Source organism: Gekko japonicus, unplaced genomic scaffold (genome assembly GCF_001447785.1).
Source record: "Gekko japonicus isolate JY-2015 unplaced genomic scaffold, Gekko_japonicus_V1.1 scaffold1692, whole genome shotgun sequence".
NCBI lineage: Eukaryota > Metazoa > Chordata > Lepidosauria > Squamata > Gekkonidae > Gekko > Gekko japonicus.
The window spans coordinates 77,378-96,516 of record NW_015163653.1 but is presented as its reverse complement, the minus strand read 5'-3'; the positions used below and the strand labels follow the sequence as shown (position 1 = coordinate 96,516).

Genomic DNA, 19,139 nt, shown 5'->3' with positions numbered 1-19,139 from the left:
CCCGGGGAACCCCGCAGTGGGGCCCTCTGGGCCCCCCCCCCCCCGGCCGCAGCGCTTTCGGCGCGGGGAGCTGGGGCAGGGCTTGCCGCCGCCACAATTTGTGCGGGCTCCTGGGCTGCCGGAGCAGCGCTCCGGCCCCAAAAGACCCCTGCTTGTGGGTAAGTTGGATTGCCAGTTGGCTGTTGCTTATCCATGCTGTTAGTCTGCTCCGCTTAGTTGGGAGCATGAAATATATAGTTTGAGCAGTGTGATTTCCAAATAGGTGGTAGAGAGGACTTAGGGAAAGGTAGTGAAATGAGTGCACAAACCCCCCCAACATATCATGTACAAAGTGTTTTAGAAAGTCACAAAAACAAATGAAAAACTTCCCTGCTTTCTGATTGTGTGGATAGAACCATACACATGTAGTAAACTTAATGCACAGAATGCAACCCAATGAATGCATGTAGGCTGGGGTACAACTTGTCCTTGAGATCCTCCTGCCCCCCCTTCCCTGTGCATGCATATGTGCACTTTTTGTGTTTACTGCATCTGAATTGGGCTAAAGTGACTGTGACAAACACCTGTTTGCAAACCTGGATGTCTCCTGTATTAGTCCAATTCACACGTTAAAGAGATTATTACTGGCAATATTACTGAGGCAATATGGTGTTTTATTTGTGTGCCTCAGATTACTCATTTGGAGCCATCCCAACCCAATTGCTCTGTATGGACTTATGTAAACCACATCATCTTTCTGTTTGTGGATCTGGACTTCTTCCATTGGTGTTGCCTAAACAACCTTGCTGCTTTGTGTCACAGGGATTGAATTTGGAGGACTCTTGTACCCTTCCAATTCTATGATTGTAAGTGCAAAGGAAGAAGCAAAACGTTCCAGGTTATACACCAAAAATCTAGGTTCTGCTGCCTGACTCTGACCATGTACTTAAACTTAAGCAATGTGTCTTGTGATATCGGAGTCCTAAACAAAGATAATGCCAAACACACACTGGTCTAGTTCACTTTAATTCAAAAGGAAATGCTGAGTAATAGGATGGTGTGAATCAATTCCTGGCTGTGAATTCTGGCTCAGCAGATCAGTCATTTGTATCTTTGCCCCCAGGTTGGAATAAGAATGACTCAAGTCTCATAAATTGTGTATGTATGTGCAGGGATCATTTCGTAGAAAAAGAGGTGCAGGAGCTCATTAGCATAACTCATTAGCATAACTTATTTGCATATACCACACCCCCTGACACCACCAGAAGTGTGCCAGAAGGCAACACCCACCACTCAGGGTCCACTGGACTGTTTTGGATTGCTAGCTACTGGGGGCGGGGGACGTGCAGATCTGTCCTCGCAGAGGAGGGAGAGCTTGTACCTGAATAAACCTTGGTCTTAAAGGTGCCACTGGACTGTTTTGGACCAAGGGGGCCGGGGGTAGCTCTGCAACTTACCTGGCTGCTTCTTGCTCTGACTGAGGGCTGCGGGGAGCAGGGGGTGGGGCTTGTTGCATGTGCCCGCCCCCTGGACTCTTTACTGCCGGAGCTCCGCTCCTGTGCGCTCCTGCAGGAAATGACCCCTGTTTGTGTGTGTTAAGATGTAATTTTATTTCAGACAGGAAGAAAGATGTCGGCAGATCTCTTACAAGCAGGGACGGTTCTTTGCTTTAGTTAAAAGCAAAACACAGTCCACAAACCCGCACACAAGTTTATCCTCTTTGGCCACGTACTGCTGTCTTTCATGCAAGAAGAGAAAAAGGACATCCATCCTGTTTGGAATAGGTGGGGTAGGTAATCTCAGTTTGACCAAATGTTAATTCTGTGGGGATTTAGTGTGGTTTATAAAGAGAGTTCTCTGCCAAGAAGAAAGAAAGACGAATCCTGGTTCCTCCTTGCGCTCTGCTACATATATGCAAGTTGTGGCAGGCTTTTATATGGGAGACAAATACTTGTGACCAATCGGTTACCAAAAAACCCCAACAAAACCTTTCTGCTCCAGCTAACTTGAATGTGAACTGTGAACTTGCTGTAACAGAAGATGTGCAAAAAAAATCAGTTCTAAAAATAATCTGTCGTTTTAGTTAAATTGCATGCTGGCTGGTGGCACTCTAATTCAGGACTAAACTTTGCATAACACTTCTGTGAAATTTATCTGGACAACAATTCTGTCTTGGGTTTCCCCCTGTCATAAAAGAATGTCCATATCTATTGCACAGTGCTCTGCAAAATGTAAAATCTTTTTGGATTTCTCATTCTGCTTTTTAAGTCTTCTAACCTTCATGACTAAATGTATGAGAGATCAGTAAAGGTTTACACATGCAATGAAAGGATGTAAGAATAAAGTGTGGTGTCAGAATAAACGAAACTATTTAAATCTCCTGGTGGAGGGTTGCATTGTAGAGTGTTCACGTGTTAAAAAAAATTCCCCGCAAGTAGAAAACCAGCACAGGAAACAGAGGGGGTGTAGAAACTTTCTCCCTGCTGTACTAATTTTCTGTTTGCCTGGAGCTTTTTATGTGAAGGAACATTCAAAACCTTTCTTTTGCCATCTCATTTTCTTGCATATGTTAAGTAGGCCTTGGCTGGGCCATGGCTTTTATTGGTCAGGAAGTCCCTCCCCATCCTTTTTGAGCCTGCAGGCACCTTTGAAATTCTGAAACAGTGGGGTGGGTGGGGCCACAAAATGGCTGCCACAAGACAAAATATCTGCCACAGGAGATAGAGACAGACCTAAAATGGCAGCTGCAGCTTTACCTTCATTCACACAGTGAAGATCCCTGTGCTTTGTTAGCAGCTACCAGCAAAGCAATCTTTCTAAAAATCTGCACAGCCAATCAGAAGCCTTGCTGGGCAAAAGCCCTCGCCTGGCCCTGCCCACTTCCTAAAAACACTTGGCAGGCTCCAGGAAATGTGTTGGCGGGTACCACATCGGGGTCCCGTGGTGTAGTAATTTGGCACTATGAGAATGGGCCTGGAAGGAATTTTGGGATTGTCTTCTGTCTGATTGCTTCCTTCCAGTGCTTATATATATCCTGAGGGATTTTTTTTGTCCGTACGAGGGGTTTTTTTTACAAGCAGAGTTTAAAATGTGTGCTATCCTGAGCTCCTTGAAGGAAGAGTGGGATAAAAAATGTATATTATCCTGCCCTTCCTTCACAGAGCTCACAGTAGTGTACTTCAGTCTCCCTTCCTCCATTTTACCCTCACAGGAGCCCTGCAAAGTAAATCAGGTGGAAAGAGTATGAGTGGCCCAAGGTCTCCCAGTGAGCTTTGTGGAAGAAGATGTAAGCCAAGGTCTCCCAGAATCCAGTCCAATATTTTAACCAACACAAAGCTAATTGTGATGAATAAATGGATATATGTAGGTATAGAATTGATAAATGTGTGTTGGAATACTATCATGTGTAAAAACCTCAGGAGGAAACAAAGTGAGTGTGGTGTCCCCTCCCCCCTTCCTGGCAGCTTAGAAATTCTCTTGACACTCTCGAGACAACCATACTTGTGCTAAAGCCATACCTGTATTAAAGCAGATGAATTGTTTTCTCAGTAATCCTTTGGTGACTGACATGGTGACATCAGTCCTCCCAAGGTAATTCTCATGTTCCAGAAGGCGCCTTTGAAAGCAAAATTGGAAATGTTGCTCTTCTGCCAGCTTGGAAGCACATCTATCCTTTGTTATAGTGAGACTGTACAGTTTGCTGTGCTGGAAGGAGTAGTGTGGGTTTGCACACAGGCATTGCATATCCCTGTATAAAGTGGTATGTACACAGGCATTGCATATTCCTGCATAAAGTCATCCTCTAGTTTCTGACATTTTCTTCCCCGTGTGGAAACAAAGGTTACCCTCTTCATCACAGCTATTCTGCTACCAATCAGGCTTGATTTCTCCCATATGTGAGCATGTTTGTGGGGCAGCTTCATATTGAACTGAGCTTTTCAGAAAATGAGTGGATGGGGCCATTGTAAGGCAAGGCTTGTTATCAGCTGCCCTCTTTTATATATTTTTTATTTATTTATTAAAACCTTTACATCCCACCTTTCCTCTTTGTTCAAGGCAGCTGACAATAATAGTTAAAACATCCCCAGCTAAAACCAACTACCAACTACATAATATTACATAGTATTGCATAAAACAATTACTCATTGGTAGTTTTCCTGGTGTAGCTTTATCGCTGATTGTAAAAACATGGCTACATTCATTGATACTTCCGGAACAGAGTAATTTAGAAGACGGTGCACTTTTAAAGTATCAGGAAGATTCGTCATGTTGGCTCAGATAGGATTTAAATATCTAGAACGTAAATCCACATAAAATTGACAATGCAAACAAATGTGTGAAATAGTTTCAATGCATCCAGAGTTGCAGTGACAAAGTCTATCTGCATACAATCCCCAAATCCCTTCCCCGTCCCTGCTTAAAAGATGTTTGACATTCAGACCCCATCCAAGCAGGCAGGCCTTGCAGCACCTCCTAAAGATCTTCAAGGAGGAGGCTCTTCTCACCTCTTCGGGGAGCCCATTCCACAGAGCCGGAGCCACATTGGAAAGGGCCTGGGCCGTGGTCAGTGCCAGATTGGCCACCCTAAGTGGTGGGATGGCCTCCTGATGACTGTAGCTGGCACACAGGAACATATGGAAGGAGACAGTCCTTCCAATATGTGGGTTCTAGGTCACGAAGGACTTTGAAGGTCCATCAGTGGCTATTAGCCACAAGGTATAGATAGGGACTCTGGGGCAAGTGATGCTCTGTCATCTTGGTGCTTGGGGGGGGTCAACAGTGGGATGGCTTCTAATGTCCTGGCCCCACTGGTGGACCTCCTGATGGCACTGGTATTTCTGGCCACTGTGTGATACAGAGTGTTGGACTGGATGGGCCTTTGGCCTGATCCAACATTGGCATCTCTTATGTTCTTATGTTCTTAACCTGCACATTGAATTGAGCTCAGAAACAGACTGGCAGCCAATGAAGCTGTTTCAAGACAGGCAGCATATGTTCTTGGCGGGTAGCCCCTGTCCATAGTTGGACTGTGGCATTCTGGACCAGTTGTATTTTCAGGGTTGTCTTCAAGGGCAGCCCCCACATAGCGCATGTTGCAGTTATCTAACCATGAGGTTTCAGAAGCATGGATCAGTGTGGCCACATCAGCTGAGTCTAGGTAAGGAGAAAGATGTCAAATTAGATGCCGCTGATAGAAGGTGCTCCTGGCCACCATGCCAGCCTGCTTTTCAAAGAGCAAGGCAGGGTCCATGAGTACCCCAAGCTCTTAACTCACTCTGAAAAAGCCATTACTCCATCTATGGCAAGTGGGCTCAGTCCCTCTAGAATATGAGCCTTCCCAACCAGCGTTACCTCTGTCTTGTCTGGATTCATTCAAATGAAAGGGTTTCCACTGGACGATTAAGAAGGCTGGTAAGCACCCAGGCTTTCCTTAGTCAGTGTGCAGTTCCATTCCCCCTTCAGGCTTCAGTTCTTTTTATTCCCTTTTCTCTCTCTCCCTTCCCTCTTGGGCTTTCCTTTGTTTCCTTTTATTCCTCCTTTCCCTCCCTCCCTCCCTCCCTCCCCGTGTCTTCATTTCTTTTTCATTCCCTTCTGTGATACTTTTGCAGGCAAGGAGGGAGGTATTGCCACGAGGGGTTCCGAGGTGCCTTAAGGGAGATTGTCAACAAGTCCCTCTCAGAGGGGCGGTTCCCTGAAGCACTCAAGGAGGCGATGGTCCGCCCTCTCTTGAAAAAGCCAACTCTGGACCTGGCTGAATTGGCCAACTATCGGCCAGTGTCTAATTTGCCATTTTTGGGCAAATTGATTGAGAAGGGCGGTGGTGACACAGCTACAGGGCTTTCTCGATGACGCTTCTGTCCTTGATCCATTCCAGTCCGGCTTTCATCCGGGGCATGGGACGGAGACGGTGCTGGTCGCCCTTACTGACGACCTCCGCAGGCATCTGGATCGAGGTGGCGTGGCGGCACTGTTGTTGTTAGATCTGTCGGCCGCACTTGACACGGTCGACCATCAGTTGCTGACCCGCTGCCTCACCGGCATGGGGATACAGGGGCTCGCTCTTCAGTGGCTTGCCTCTTTTCTCCAAGGTCGGGGACAGAGGGTGATAGGAGAACAGCAGTCCCGGATGCACCCATTTGAATGTGGTGTGCCTCAGGGGGCAGTGCTTTCCCCGATGTTGTTTAACGTCTACATGCGCCCCCTTGCCCAGATTACCAGGAGGTATGGGCTGGATTGCCATCAATATGCAGGTGACACCCAGCTCTATCTGATGTTGGGTAGTCAGTCGGGCTCCGACCCAAAAGATCTGAACCGGGCATTACAGGCCGTGGCTGGGTGGCTCAGGCTGAGCCGGCTGAAACTAAACCCAGCGAAGACAGAGGTCCTGTGCCTGAGTCAGACTGGTTCGGGGTTGGGGGTCCCTCTCCCAGCCTTCGAAGGGTCGCCTCTGGTGCCAGCGTCGAAGGTTAGGAGTTTGGGAGTGCTCCTGGATCCCTCCTTAACTATGGAGGCCCAGGTGGCAGCCACTGCCAGATCGACATTTTACTACCTTATGCTGGTTCGGCAGTTGGTTCCCTTCCTTGACCGTGATGACCTGGCTACAGTGATCCACACGACGGTCACCTCAAGGTTAGACTACTGTAACACTCTCTACATGGGGCTGCCTTTGTCACAGATCCGGAAGCTGCAGTTAGTGCAGAATGCTGCGGCCAGGCTGTTGATGGGTCTCCCCAAGTGGGAACACATCCAACCTGGGCTGAAAGTGCTGCACTGGCTGCCAATAGCATACCGGATACGTTTCAAAGTTCTGGTTCTTACCTTTAAAGCCCTATATGGTCAGGGTCTGACCTACCTGAGGGACCGCCTTTCCCCACACATACCCCCACGAGCACTTCGGTCTGGGACGCAACATTGCCTGGTTATTCCAGGTCCAAAGGAGGCAAGGCTTGCCGCGACCAGGGCCAGATCCTTTTCAGTGGTGGCTCCTACCTGGTGGAACAAGCTCCCGGAGGAGATCAGGACCCTGCGGGACCTTCTGCAGTTCCACAGGGCCTGTAAGATGGAGCTCTTCTGCCAGGCTTTTACGTAGGAGCCACCGCTGCCACCACCACAAACGGCGTGGGTAACAACGGGGCTAGGGGGGACGGTCCCTGGAAGATCTGCCAGGATACTGTGTGGCACCGTATACCAACTGGTTGTACATCAACTACAGGACAACACCACCTTTATGAAAGACTGATACTATCTTGTAATTTTATTCGGTGACCACCTTGTTTCTTACTGAACACCTTATTTGTGTTGATAATTACTGGTTTTCCTGTTTTTCTGCGTGGGCTCTTTGTAAGCCGCCCTGAGCCCGCTTGCGGGGAGGGCGGGATATAAATGCTAAAAATAAATAAGATAAGATAAAATTTGGCTCCACCTCCTGTGACAGCCAAAGATATAGGCAAGATAATAACCTTCTCTACTCAGCTGTTACTCTTCGGTTCTTCTTTTTAATTAATATGTCAGTATTTCATCATAGCACGTGAACAGAAAGATGCACTCTTCTTCACTTCTTGTTTTAAATTAATATGTCAGTATTTCATCATAGCACTGTGAAGAAAAAGATGCAAAGGACTGACCTGCAAAAGAAAAATATGGCTCACAAGACTCCGCAGCTTAGAGGGAGCATTGCATTTGGTCTGTCTCTTCCTTCATTTCAGTGACGTTAGGTTTGCCAGGCCTCCCACTACAGTGGGAAGTGTCTGCAGGCACCTCTTGTTGCCCACTGCTACTCTAGTGGCAGGAGAATTTTGTTTTTAAAAAGTCCACCATCACACGTGGCATGATACCACTCCTAGGGAAAGCCTGGACATGCTGTCACATGACGTCTAAGAACCATCAGAAACTCTTTGTAAAATCATAGAATTTCCAGCAATTCCTAAATGGTGTGATGTCATTTCTGGCTTTCCTGGAAGTGACATCAGGGTGCACAGAATGCTGGCAGCCTCCCATGCCCCTTCTCCCCCAAGCTCCTGCCAGCTGTCAGGTATGATGTGGCAACCCTTGTGGGAATGGGGCTGGTGACGAAGCACATATTAATCTCTTGAGACTTATCAGTTCTCTTGTGTGCTCCTCAGGTTTGAAAGAAGATGGTGAGATTCCATAGATTAACCGAAGCCTTGAAGAGTGTGCATCTCTGATACAGAAGCAGCTGCCAAATATCACTCGCCATGAGGTTGATCCGAAGACACTATGGCCCACTGAAGCTGGCTTTGTTGGGTGTCGTCTTCATGATCTTCGTCTTCATCATGCAAAGGGACGTGGGAAGTGGGGAGCACAGGGAAGAACCCTGGCTAAAAAACATTGTGGACCGAAAAGATCAAATGATTGACATAATGATCGGTGCAGTCAACAACATCCGTGACTCTATGCCAAAGCTGCAGATTCGTGCTCCAGCTCAGCAAGAGGCACCTGTACAAAACAGCAAGTCTTGCCTGCCAGGTTATTACACACCAGCAGAACTGAAGCCCTTTATGGAGCGTCCACCTCAGGACCCCAATAGCCCAGGTGCTGATGGTAAACCTTTCAAGAAGGACCAGTGGACACCAGAAGAAACCAAGGAGAAAGAGCGTGGCTTTGAGAAGCATTGCTTCAATGCATATGCCAGTGACCTGATCTCTCTCCAGAGGGCCCTGGGACCGGATACCAGGCCTCCAGAGTAAGCTCTTCCTCCTTTCCAATCTCTTTAGAAAATACTGTGACAAATACAAGTTGCCCTTTGCCATCTTACCGGAGTGGCCATGAGCAGATGGGAAGCTGATCATCTGTATCAACCATCTATGTGGTGTGGGAGAATGTCACCAGTTCCCTGCTTGCTTGCATTTCTTATTAGGTGCACATGTGAAGCAGAATCCTGGTGGGGGCATGAAATGATGGCCTTCTCCTATTTGTACTTATCAAAATGTTATTTGGGCATATCGTGCCTCCTGTTTGTGGAAGTTCAATTTTTGTCTGTCATGACTGAATAGCTGTTGACAGATTTATCCTTCCATGGATTGTTCTAGTTAATGTCTTTTAAGCTACTGGTATTGACCGTGTCTAAGTGAAGTGTTTGCTGGAGCAGTGGCTCATGCTAAAGAACTTGTCCCTGGGAAGTGAAAGGGTGGGGTCATGGTGGAAGCCAAATTTTTGTTGAGCATAGTTTTGTTGTTTGAAGTTCATTGGTCTTAAAGGCAGAAAGGCCTTTCTAGAACAGGGGCTTGGAGGAGCACTCTGCAAGGTTTAAAGATGCACCGTTGGATCACTAATCTTTTTATTATTATTGAATAAGCAAAGGGATTTGTATATTTGGTAAATATAACTTATATATAGGCCATATAATGAGGAGTAAACCAGTGAGTTGGCCTTAAATATGAGCACTCTTGAGGAATAATCCTATTTGGCCTGTAACATTTTAGGGGAATGTTCTACCTAAATATCACCCCCTTGTTCATTGGGCACAAAGTTCTCAGTGCAGGCTTCTTTTGTGGCTTTCGCTAAAGCTTCCCAATAATCCTGTTATATAGGTTGGGGTGAGAGATCATGACCGGAAGTTGTCCACAATCCACTTTTTAAACTACATTCCAGTATTGAGTTCCCACATCCATACTCGGTTATTCAGTGCAGCTCATCCAGTCTAGTACTGACCTGATATAATTTGTTAAATCAAATTGCTCTGGTAAAACAAGAATTGTGTAACATGTTTGTACTATCTATTCACTTTTACTAGCCTAGGAAAGGTTCATCTATCAGGTTGCCATTAGAAGTAAAGCTGAAAGAAATTTGGCCCCGAAAAATTCTCCTCAGAATTCTGCCGCAGAAGTGTTTAAAATTTGCTGGTTTTGGGTTGGTCATCTGAATATTGTGTACTGCCATAACTAGAGACAGTTTGGTGTAGTGGTTAGGAGCATGGACTCTAATCTGGGAGAGCTGGGTTTGATTCCCCACTCCTCCACATGCAGCTGCTGGTGTGACTTTGGGTCAGTCATAAGTTCTTTCAGAGCTGTTCTCTCAAGGGCAGTTCTTGAGAGAGCTCTGTCAGCCCCACCTACCTCAGAAGGATGTCTGTTTTGGGGAGGGGAAGGGAAAGGGATTTTAAGCCGCTCTGGGACTCCTTCAGGTAGTGAAGGGTAGGGTATAAATCCAATCTCCTCCTCCCCCTCCTCCTCCCCCCCAGTTTATATTTTATTTCAGTATTTGGTATTCATCCTGTAGTAATATTAGTATATGACAGTACTGCAAATGGGTTTCAGGGTGCTTTACCATGAGGAAGCTTTTTCATGTATTTATTTCAGTATTTGGTATTCATCCTGTAGTGATATTAGTATATGACAGTACTGCAAATGTGTTTCAGGGTTTTTTACCATGAGGAAGCTTTTTCATGTATTTGTCTATCAAGAAACACCTATGCATGTGTGAATCCCCAGTGTTGCATTGTCAAGGTCTTACCATAGCCAGCTGTGAACTCTCAGTATGCTGTAGAAGACGCTTGTGTTCCCCTGCTGTGGTACATTACAAAGGAATCCATTTTAAGGCATTAAATTAGCAGCATAACACTTTAAAAACTGTGGTTACCAAAAAATTAAAACCAGCACCACATTGATAAAACACAGCATGACCTAAAGAACAAAAAAGTACAAATTCAAACCGAAAGGAGCCTAATAAAGCATCCATCCCCTGTGAACCTGTGGTTACCAAAAAATTAAAACCAGCACCGCATTGATAAAACACAGCATGACCTAAAGGACAAAAAAGTACACATTCAAACCGAAAGGAGCCTATCCATCCCCTGTGAACTTTTCCTTGAAGAATGTCCACTATGGTCCCCAGAAAACTATTTGAAAAAGTTACTGCTTTTTTTTTACTTTATACATAGCAATTCATTAATATTTCACAGCTGACCACTTATATTTGAAGCCTTTCAAAGTTTCAGCAGTGGGCTGCAATTCTAAAAACTATGAGGTTGTGAGGTAAAATTGAAAATGTTTGTTTTAATTTTGGATTGGAATGTACTCATTCAAAACATTTGGCAAATTTTGGGCTGGGTGAGGGAGCAGAGTCTTGAGTGATTGTATTTTTTACACTGTTATTGGCCTGATCAGGCAAATATTTGTTTAAGCGGTAAGTTATTATGATGATAACAAAACTAGTGACTAAGTTACCAACCCTGGCTGAACTGTACAAATGTTAAACCTCTATAGCTGCTTTCTTGATGAGGTTGGCAGTCTGGAGACACCCGACTAAGAAGCTTTCATGTGAATTGCCCACACAGATTTGGAGGCACTTACGAGAAAATGTTCTGCAGAAGATAAAAACTTGCTGGTTTTGTTTCATCTAGTATAAATTTTTCCTTTTTAATTATCTAGCGCTCCCTCTACTTTCTTCTGCCCTAAATTTTCCCACTACTGCCAATCAGTGAAGCAGTAAATATTTGATTTGCAGCCTTCTCTCTCTCTCTTTAAAATAAAGGCTGCCCAAGTTCAAAACCTTCTTGATTCCCCCGCCCGTGGTTTTGGTCCATTTCCTTTGGCTTCCAAGAGCTCTGTTGCCCCCTTAATTTTTCACTTTGCTCGCCAAGTGGAACAGACACATCTTACAGTACAGGAGGGGGGCAAGGAAGGAGTCAAACGTGACCCTTGTCTTTTCCCTCCCTTCCCTGTGATCTCCCAAAGCTAGGGCTTGCTTTTCATAGGGGAAGATAAGTCAGTCAAGGCCTTGTGGGGGGTGGGGAGGAAGAGGGGGACCAACAAAGGCGGCTTGAATAGTGGCTCAAAACCAGGCCAGCTTTGCAGACGGTCCTCCTCTTCTACCTCCCCCACACACCCCACCCGACGACAGCTGATTATTTCTGCCTAGCAGGTGTAGATATCACAATGGAAGAATGCTGTGTTCTAGGCAGGGAGCGCAAGAATGTTATTCAGTCAACCAAAGAGGCATAAACCAATTTAAATTAAAATGTAAGGCCCTCCCAAAACCGAAACCATAAATCGGGAGAGCTGGGGAAATTGGCTCAGATGGAGGGAGCCTGTGAATGAAACTTGTATTGTTGGATACTTTCGTAGTGGGGGAGGCTGAAGAAAAAACCTGATCTTCCATGTGGAACATTTTCCCCTTTTGATGTGTGCCAGAGGTATGCAGCCTGTAAGGGACCCGTTTGCCTTCCCGCTGACAAGTTCAGAGCACGGTATGGACAGTGAAATCAAAAGAGGTTGGTGGGGGCAGCTACCCTCTACCGAAATTATTTAAATCCTCTTGACTCAGTTATGCTCCTCCAAGAGCTCTGCCATAAAGATGTTGGTTTAACTGTGGGAACTAAATGTTGTCTGCCTACTCTCATGCCTACAAAGGTCCATATAGGGAAAACTATAGTTCTTGTTTAAGGTAAAGATGCCTAGTGATTTTTGAATTATTATGGGTTTTTCAAAGGGCATCCTTCTCTGAGCATATTGGAATTTAAGCTTAGAGGAATGAAGCCAAACCATTTTGGGACGGCTAACAAAAATTCGTTATTTTCAAACCCATATTTCGAACAACATAGTTCTCTGTTTTACATATTTATCATTACAAATAATAATTTGGGGCTGTGTACAAGGTATGCATGCCAAAGGTATGAATTCCTTTTTTTTAAAAAGTTAATTAACATTGCTATAGTAGTTAGGAGGAGGCATAAAAATCAGCCACAGTTTTATTTTAAGATATGTTGCAAATGGACCAGTGTATTTTTTGTTTACATAGCACCATTAGCCTGCACAGTAGTTTCACAATGTAATGGCAGTGACCCATCTCAGCCCCAAACAGTCTACTCAAGAGGACCTTGAAGGGAATCTTGCCCCTGCTGGAATCTTTCTGTGCCTTCTTAAACTGGCTCCTTTTGGTCAAGTTCTTCTAAAGGGTGAAAAAAAGTTCAGATGTTGAAAGCAAAGTGAAGCAACAGAACTATTCAAGCTAACCTTGCTGAATGGCAGATTTATTATATAAGTTTTTTCCCCAAGAACTATTGATTATTTTTAAAAAATGATTTGTCATATGTGTGTTCTTAAAGTTTAAATCTTTGTTCTTCCTCAGCAATATCTGCACCTCAGGCATTCTCTTAGATGTCTGCTCAGAAAATGTTGTTTTAGTAGTCTTCTAAGAGGACAGTAGTTTAGAGATAGGTAGAAAACATAGAACAATTCTCCATTTCCCCCCTGTTGATACTAAAAGCTGTGCATTAAATAAGCCACTTACTTTATTAGGTAATCTTAAAGAATTTATTACTGGGGATTATTGCGAAGAATGGCAAAGCATAGTGGAACCCTTATTCCAATATATCTAATGATGGATTAAAATGGTATTTACCTCAATTTTTAAAGTAGATAAGTAGTAAATGCTTTACTAGTCTTTGCTATTCATCTAGTAGCCTCTTTTTGTTATGCTGTGGGATACACTAATTCATTAATTCTCTGCTTTCATGTGGAAGTATAGAATAATGTACGGCATACAATATCCTGAAAACTTTACCTTTCATGTTAAAAGCTTTTTCTGGCCCTTAAGGTTGTAAAGATCAGCTCCACCGTTTGAGTAATACTGGTGAAATTTCAGAAGGAGGTTAGGATTCAGTGGGCGGAATGGGTCTATAGCATTTTTTTAAAAAAATCAGGGGCATCAACTGTGGTCCCAGTGAATGTAGTAAAGCTTTGGGGCCTAGTGGTGACTTGAAATCTGTTTTCCCAGTTCTCAGTCTGACACGTTTGACCACTATCTCACACTGGTACACTGATGGAGCTTTGGCTCCCTGTGTAGCTCTTTGCCTCTCTTACCACATCCAGCAGAATAAAAGTGGTACAAAATAAGCAAGTCTATATGGCACTTGCATCTTCAACAAAAAAAATCTATATCTAGGCCTGGTGAAGTTGATTTTTAAAATATATATTTTTTATTTATACCACGCGTTTCTCCCCAGTGGGGACCCAAGGCAGCTTACATCATTCTCCTCTCCTCCATTTTTTCCTCAAAACAACCTGTGAGGTAGGTTAGGCTGAGATAGTATTGTGACGGCGGCCCCGAGGTCACCCAGGGAGCTCCCCTGGCGGTCTTCATTGTGTGGTTCTCTCTCTGAGCTGAAATCACTAACAAAGCAGAAGGCAATACTATTCTGTCCTGAAAGCCTCAGGAGAATAAATTATCTTTCCTCCTTTTCTCTTAGTGAAACAGTACTCTGGTGTATGGCATTGCTTCTATTTGCGAGCCTGTACCAATTGAAAATACTATTGTTGCGGCCTGTCCTATTACCTCAGCCTGTGAGCTACAGGCTCTTGAACCAAGGCAAGATTAAGTACCAGAAAGGGGGGAGGGGGAGCTGTGTATGGGCAACCAGGTAGCTTTTGTATCTTTCATAGTCGGGGAAGAGAGCTTTTCAGCAGATACAGGGATTTTATTTTTTTTTACTTGTGCAGCACTATGCCTTAGTGCCAAAGCAAGATTACAGCTGAACTTAAAGAAGACTAAAGTAATGGCTACTGAGGAATTACACAATTTTAAGGCTGACTATGAAGAAACTGAAATTGTTAAAGAGTTTCTATTCTTTGGCTGAATCATCAGCCAAAAGGAAGACTGCAACCAAGAAATCACAAGAAGATTGAGACTAGGAAGGGCAGCCATGAAGGAACTGGAAAAGATCCTTAAGTGTAAGGAAGTAGCACTGGTGGTATTGTGGTACTCTGCATTACCATGTATGGATTGGAAGCCAGACAATGAAGAAAACTGACAGGAAGAAAGTTGATTCATTTGAAATGTGGTGTTGGAGGGAGAGTTTTACAGAGGATAGTTCTACAGATACAATGGACTGCCAAAAAAGATACTATGTGGATTCTAGGTCAAATCAAGCTCGAATTCTCCCTAGAAGCTAAAATTACTAAACTAAGGTCATTGTATGTTGGTCACATCATGAGAAGACAAGACTCACTGGAATAAACAATAATGCTAGGAAAAGTTGCAGGCAGTAGGAAAAGAGGAAGATCCAATATGAGATGGATGGACAATAAAGAAGGAAATAGCCTTCAGTTTGTAAGACCTGATCAAGGCTGTTAAGGATAGGACATTTCACAGGTCACACACACAACTGAAAGTACAAGTAACCCCAGAAAGAGTGAAGCGGCTGGGCCAAAGCCGAAAGGACGCTCAGTTGTGGATGTGTCTGATGGTGAAAGGAAAGTCCGATGCTGCAAAGAACAATACTGCATAGGAACCTGGAATGTAAGATCTATGAATCAAGGTAAGCTTGACGTGGTCAAAAATGAGATGGCAAGACTGAACATCGATATCTTAGGAATCAGTGAACTAAAGTGGACAGGAATGGGCGAATTTAACTCAGAAGACCATTATATCTACTACTGTGGCCAGGAATCTCGTAGAAAAAATGGTGTGGCCTTTATAGTCAACAAGAGAGTGCAAAAGGCAGTACTGGGATACAATCTCAAAAATGACAGAATGATTTCTGTCCGATTCCAAGGCAAACCATTCAACATCACAGTAATTCAAGTGTATGCCCCAACCACTGATGCAGAAGAGGCTGAAGTGGACCGGTTCTATGAAGACCTACAACACCTCCTAGGACTAACACCAAAAAATGATGTCCTCATCATCATAGGGGACTGGAATGCTAAAGTAGGAAGTCAAAAGGTAACTGGAATAACAGACAAGTTTGGCCTTGGAAAGCAAAATGAAGCAGGGCAAAGGTTAACAGAGTTTTGTCAAGAGAACACACTGGTCATAGCGAACACCCTTTTCCAACAACCTAAGAGGCGACTCTACACATGGACATCACCAGATGGGCAACACCGAAATCAGATTGACTATATAATTTGCAGTCAAAGATGGAGAAGCTCTATCCAGTCAGTAAAAACAAGACCTGGAGCTGACTGTGGTTCAGATCATGAGCTACTCATTGCAAAATTCAGACTTAAACTGAAGAAAATCGGGAAAACCATGAGGCCATTCAGGTTTGACCTAGATCACATCCCTGATGAATATACAGTAGAGGTGAAGAATAGATTCAAGGGTCTGGATTTGATAGATAGAGTGCCTGAAGAACTATGGACAGAGGTTCGTGACATCGTACAGGAGGCAGCAATCACCACCATACCAAAGAAAAAGAAATGCAAGAAAGCAAAATGGCTTTCTGATGAGGCTTTACAAATAGCAGAGGAAAGAAGGAAAGCGAAAGGCAAAGGCGAAAAGGAAAGATTTACCCAACTGAACGCAGATTTCCAGAGAACAGCAAGGAGAGATAAGGAGGCCTTCCTGAATGAACAGTGCAAAGTAATAGAAGAAAACAATAGAATGGGAAGGACTAGAGATCTCTTCAAGAAAATTGGAGAAATCAAGGGAGCGTTCCATGCAAAGCTGGCCATGATAAAGGACAAAAACGGTAGGGACCTAACAGAAGCAGAAGAGATTAGGAAAAGATGGCAAGAATACACAGAAGAACTATACAAGAAAGACCTCAATGTCCTTGACAAACACGACGGTATAATCACTGACCTTGAGCCAGACATCCTGGAATGTGAAGTTAAATGGGCCTTAGAAAGCATTACTAACAACAAAGCTAGTGGAGGTGATGGTATTCCAGCTGAGCTATTCAAAGTCTTAGAAGATGATGCTGTTAAAGTTCTGCACTCCATTTGCCAGCAAATTTGGAAAACGCAACAGTGGCCACAGGATTGGAAAAGATCAGTATACATTCCAATCCCAAAGAAGGGCAATGCCAAGGAATGTTCAAACTATCGCACAATTGCACTCATATCACACGCTAGCAAGGTCATGCTGAGCGCCGAAGAATAGATTCTTTTGAACTATGGTGCTGGAGAAGACTCTTGAGAGTCCCTTGAACTGCAAGAAGATCAAATCAGTCAATCCTAAAAGAAATCAACCCTGACTGTTCCCTGGAAGGCCAGATAATGAAACTGAAGCTCAAATACTTTGGCCACCAAATGAGAAGGGAGCACTCACTAGAGAAGACCCTGATGCTGGGAAAGATTGAAGGTCAAAGAAGACGGGGACGGCAAAGGATGAGATGGTTAGACAGTGTCATAGATGCAATGAACATGAAATTGAGCCAACTTCAGAGGGCGGCGGAAGACCGGAAGGCCTGGCGTGATCTGGTCCATGGGGTCGCAAAGAGTCGGACTCGACTGTGTGACTGAACAACAACAACCTTAAGTTGAAACCAGCCTGACAGCACATAGTGTACACATGCCTTAAGAAGCACCTGTTGAAACTTGCTGTTTTACAAGGAGGGTAGCCAAGACAGGACTCACCAGGTAGGGGCCATGTACCGTTTCACACTCAGACATGATTTGTACGTTCTCCTCTATTCCCTGCTCTGTTCTCACTCTGGATGAGAACTGTGGCCCACAAACAGAAGGAGCTTCAGCCTCTCCCCCCTCCCCCCATTTGTCCAAACGATGTCATAAAGAGCTCTGCTTTTCACCTTTCCCAGAAAGCACCAGAGATGCCATGGTATTGAATTCACATGGCACCATGTAGTCTTCTGTAGTGAACCAAATAGCTCTTTCAGTTCATGGTAACAGTGCAGGAAGGAAGGTTGAAGTTCCTTCTGCACACATACCATGGTCCTGGTCCAAAGGAAGAACAGTGTGTGGGGAAACAGAGGAGAACATAAATTCATGTATGACTATGACTATGAAACTATACATGGGCTGGGTTTTTGGTCCCCACCCTGTTAACGCCATCTCATGGAAATTTGTAGCAAGATTTTCAGGGGTTTAAAAAACAAGTCTTTGGTGGAAAATTTTGAAGGACTGGGCATATTCAGCTTGGAGATGAGAAAACTTGAGTGGAGAGATGACTATGTTCTTCCAGTCCCTGCAAAGCTATTGAAGGGAACAGGGGAATAACTTGTTCTCTGCTTCTCATAGGCTTAAAGTCACATGCAAGTAGATTACTGTTGAATTTCCTAATGGTGAGAGTAGTTTGACAAATGGAACATATTTATTTATTTGAAATATTTCTGTGCCACCTTTCTAGCCCATTCAGGGTCCCCAAGCTGGCGAGCTTTAAAACATTTCAGGCATATAAAATGCAATATCCAAAACAAGTAAATAAAACATAATGTAAATCCACAATCTTGGAGGAGGGCTAATAACAATTAGTGTGGGGATGCCAAACAAAACACAGAAGTCTTACTCCTCTGGTGAAAGGCAATGATAAAGGGAGACAGATGAATCTCCCTAGAGAGGGAGTTCCAAAGCTTTGGCACCATGACCAAGAGGACCCTTTCTTGGGTTGTCACCCTGTCCAGGGTCACATGGCAGAGGTACTTGAGGCAGGTCCTCTGAAGTGGTTGGCTATATTCCTATAGGAGTAAGGGGTCCTTCAAGTATGTTGGCTCCAAAGGACGGCGGAAGACCGGAAGGCCTGGCTTTAATAGACCTGATAGGCATTAAAGGTCAATACCAGCACCCTGAATTGAGCCTGGAAGCAAATTGGGAGCCAGTGTAGATGGAACATGACTGGACTGATATGATGAAGAGAAAGAGATTGGATTGGCAGGGCTTTCTGGATGACACTTCCGTCCTAGATCCCTTCCAGTCCGGCTTCCGCCCGGGTAATGGAACAGAGACAGTACTGGTCGCTCTTACTGACGACCTGCAACGGCATCTGGATCGAGGCGGTGTGGCGGCGCTGTTGCTGTTAGATCTGTCGGCCGCGTTCGATATGGTCGACCATCAGCTGCTGACCATCAGCTGCCTCGCCAATGTGGGGATTCAGGGGCTCGCCCTTCAATGGCTTGCCTCTTTTCTCCGTGGTCGGGGACAAAGGGTGGTGATAGGGGAACAGCAGTCCCAGAGACACCCTCTTGAATGTGGGGTGCCTCAAGGGGCAGTTCTTTCACCGATGTTGTTTAACATCTACATGCGCCCTCTTGCCCAGATTGCCCAGGCCAGAGGTATGGGCTTGGGTGTCATCAATATGCTGATGACACCCAGCTCTATCTGATGTTGGGCAGCCGGTCGGGCTCTGGCCCTGAAGATCTGCACCGGGCGTTGCAGGCCGTGGCTGGTTGGCTCCGACTGAGTCGGCTGAAGTTAAACCCGGCAAAGACGGAGGCCCTGGGCTTGAGTCGGGGTGGTCTG

At 44.8% G+C, this 19,139-nt stretch overlaps 1 protein-coding gene across 1 annotated transcript in view; it reads left to right on the top strand.

Annotated features, from left to right (window-relative positions):
• GALNT6 (polypeptide N-acetylgalactosaminyltransferase 6) overlaps positions 1–19,139 on the top strand; it is a 97,488-nt gene that overhangs the window by 33,584 nt on the left and 44,765 nt on the right. Inside the window, exon 2 of the mRNA XM_015407692.1 lies at positions 8,103–8,683. Within this exon, the coding sequence (XP_015263178.1) occupies positions 8,196–8,683 (488 nt within the window). The 5' untranslated portion in view covers positions 8,103–8,195. The remainder of the gene's footprint in view (positions 1–8,102; positions 8,684–19,139) is intronic.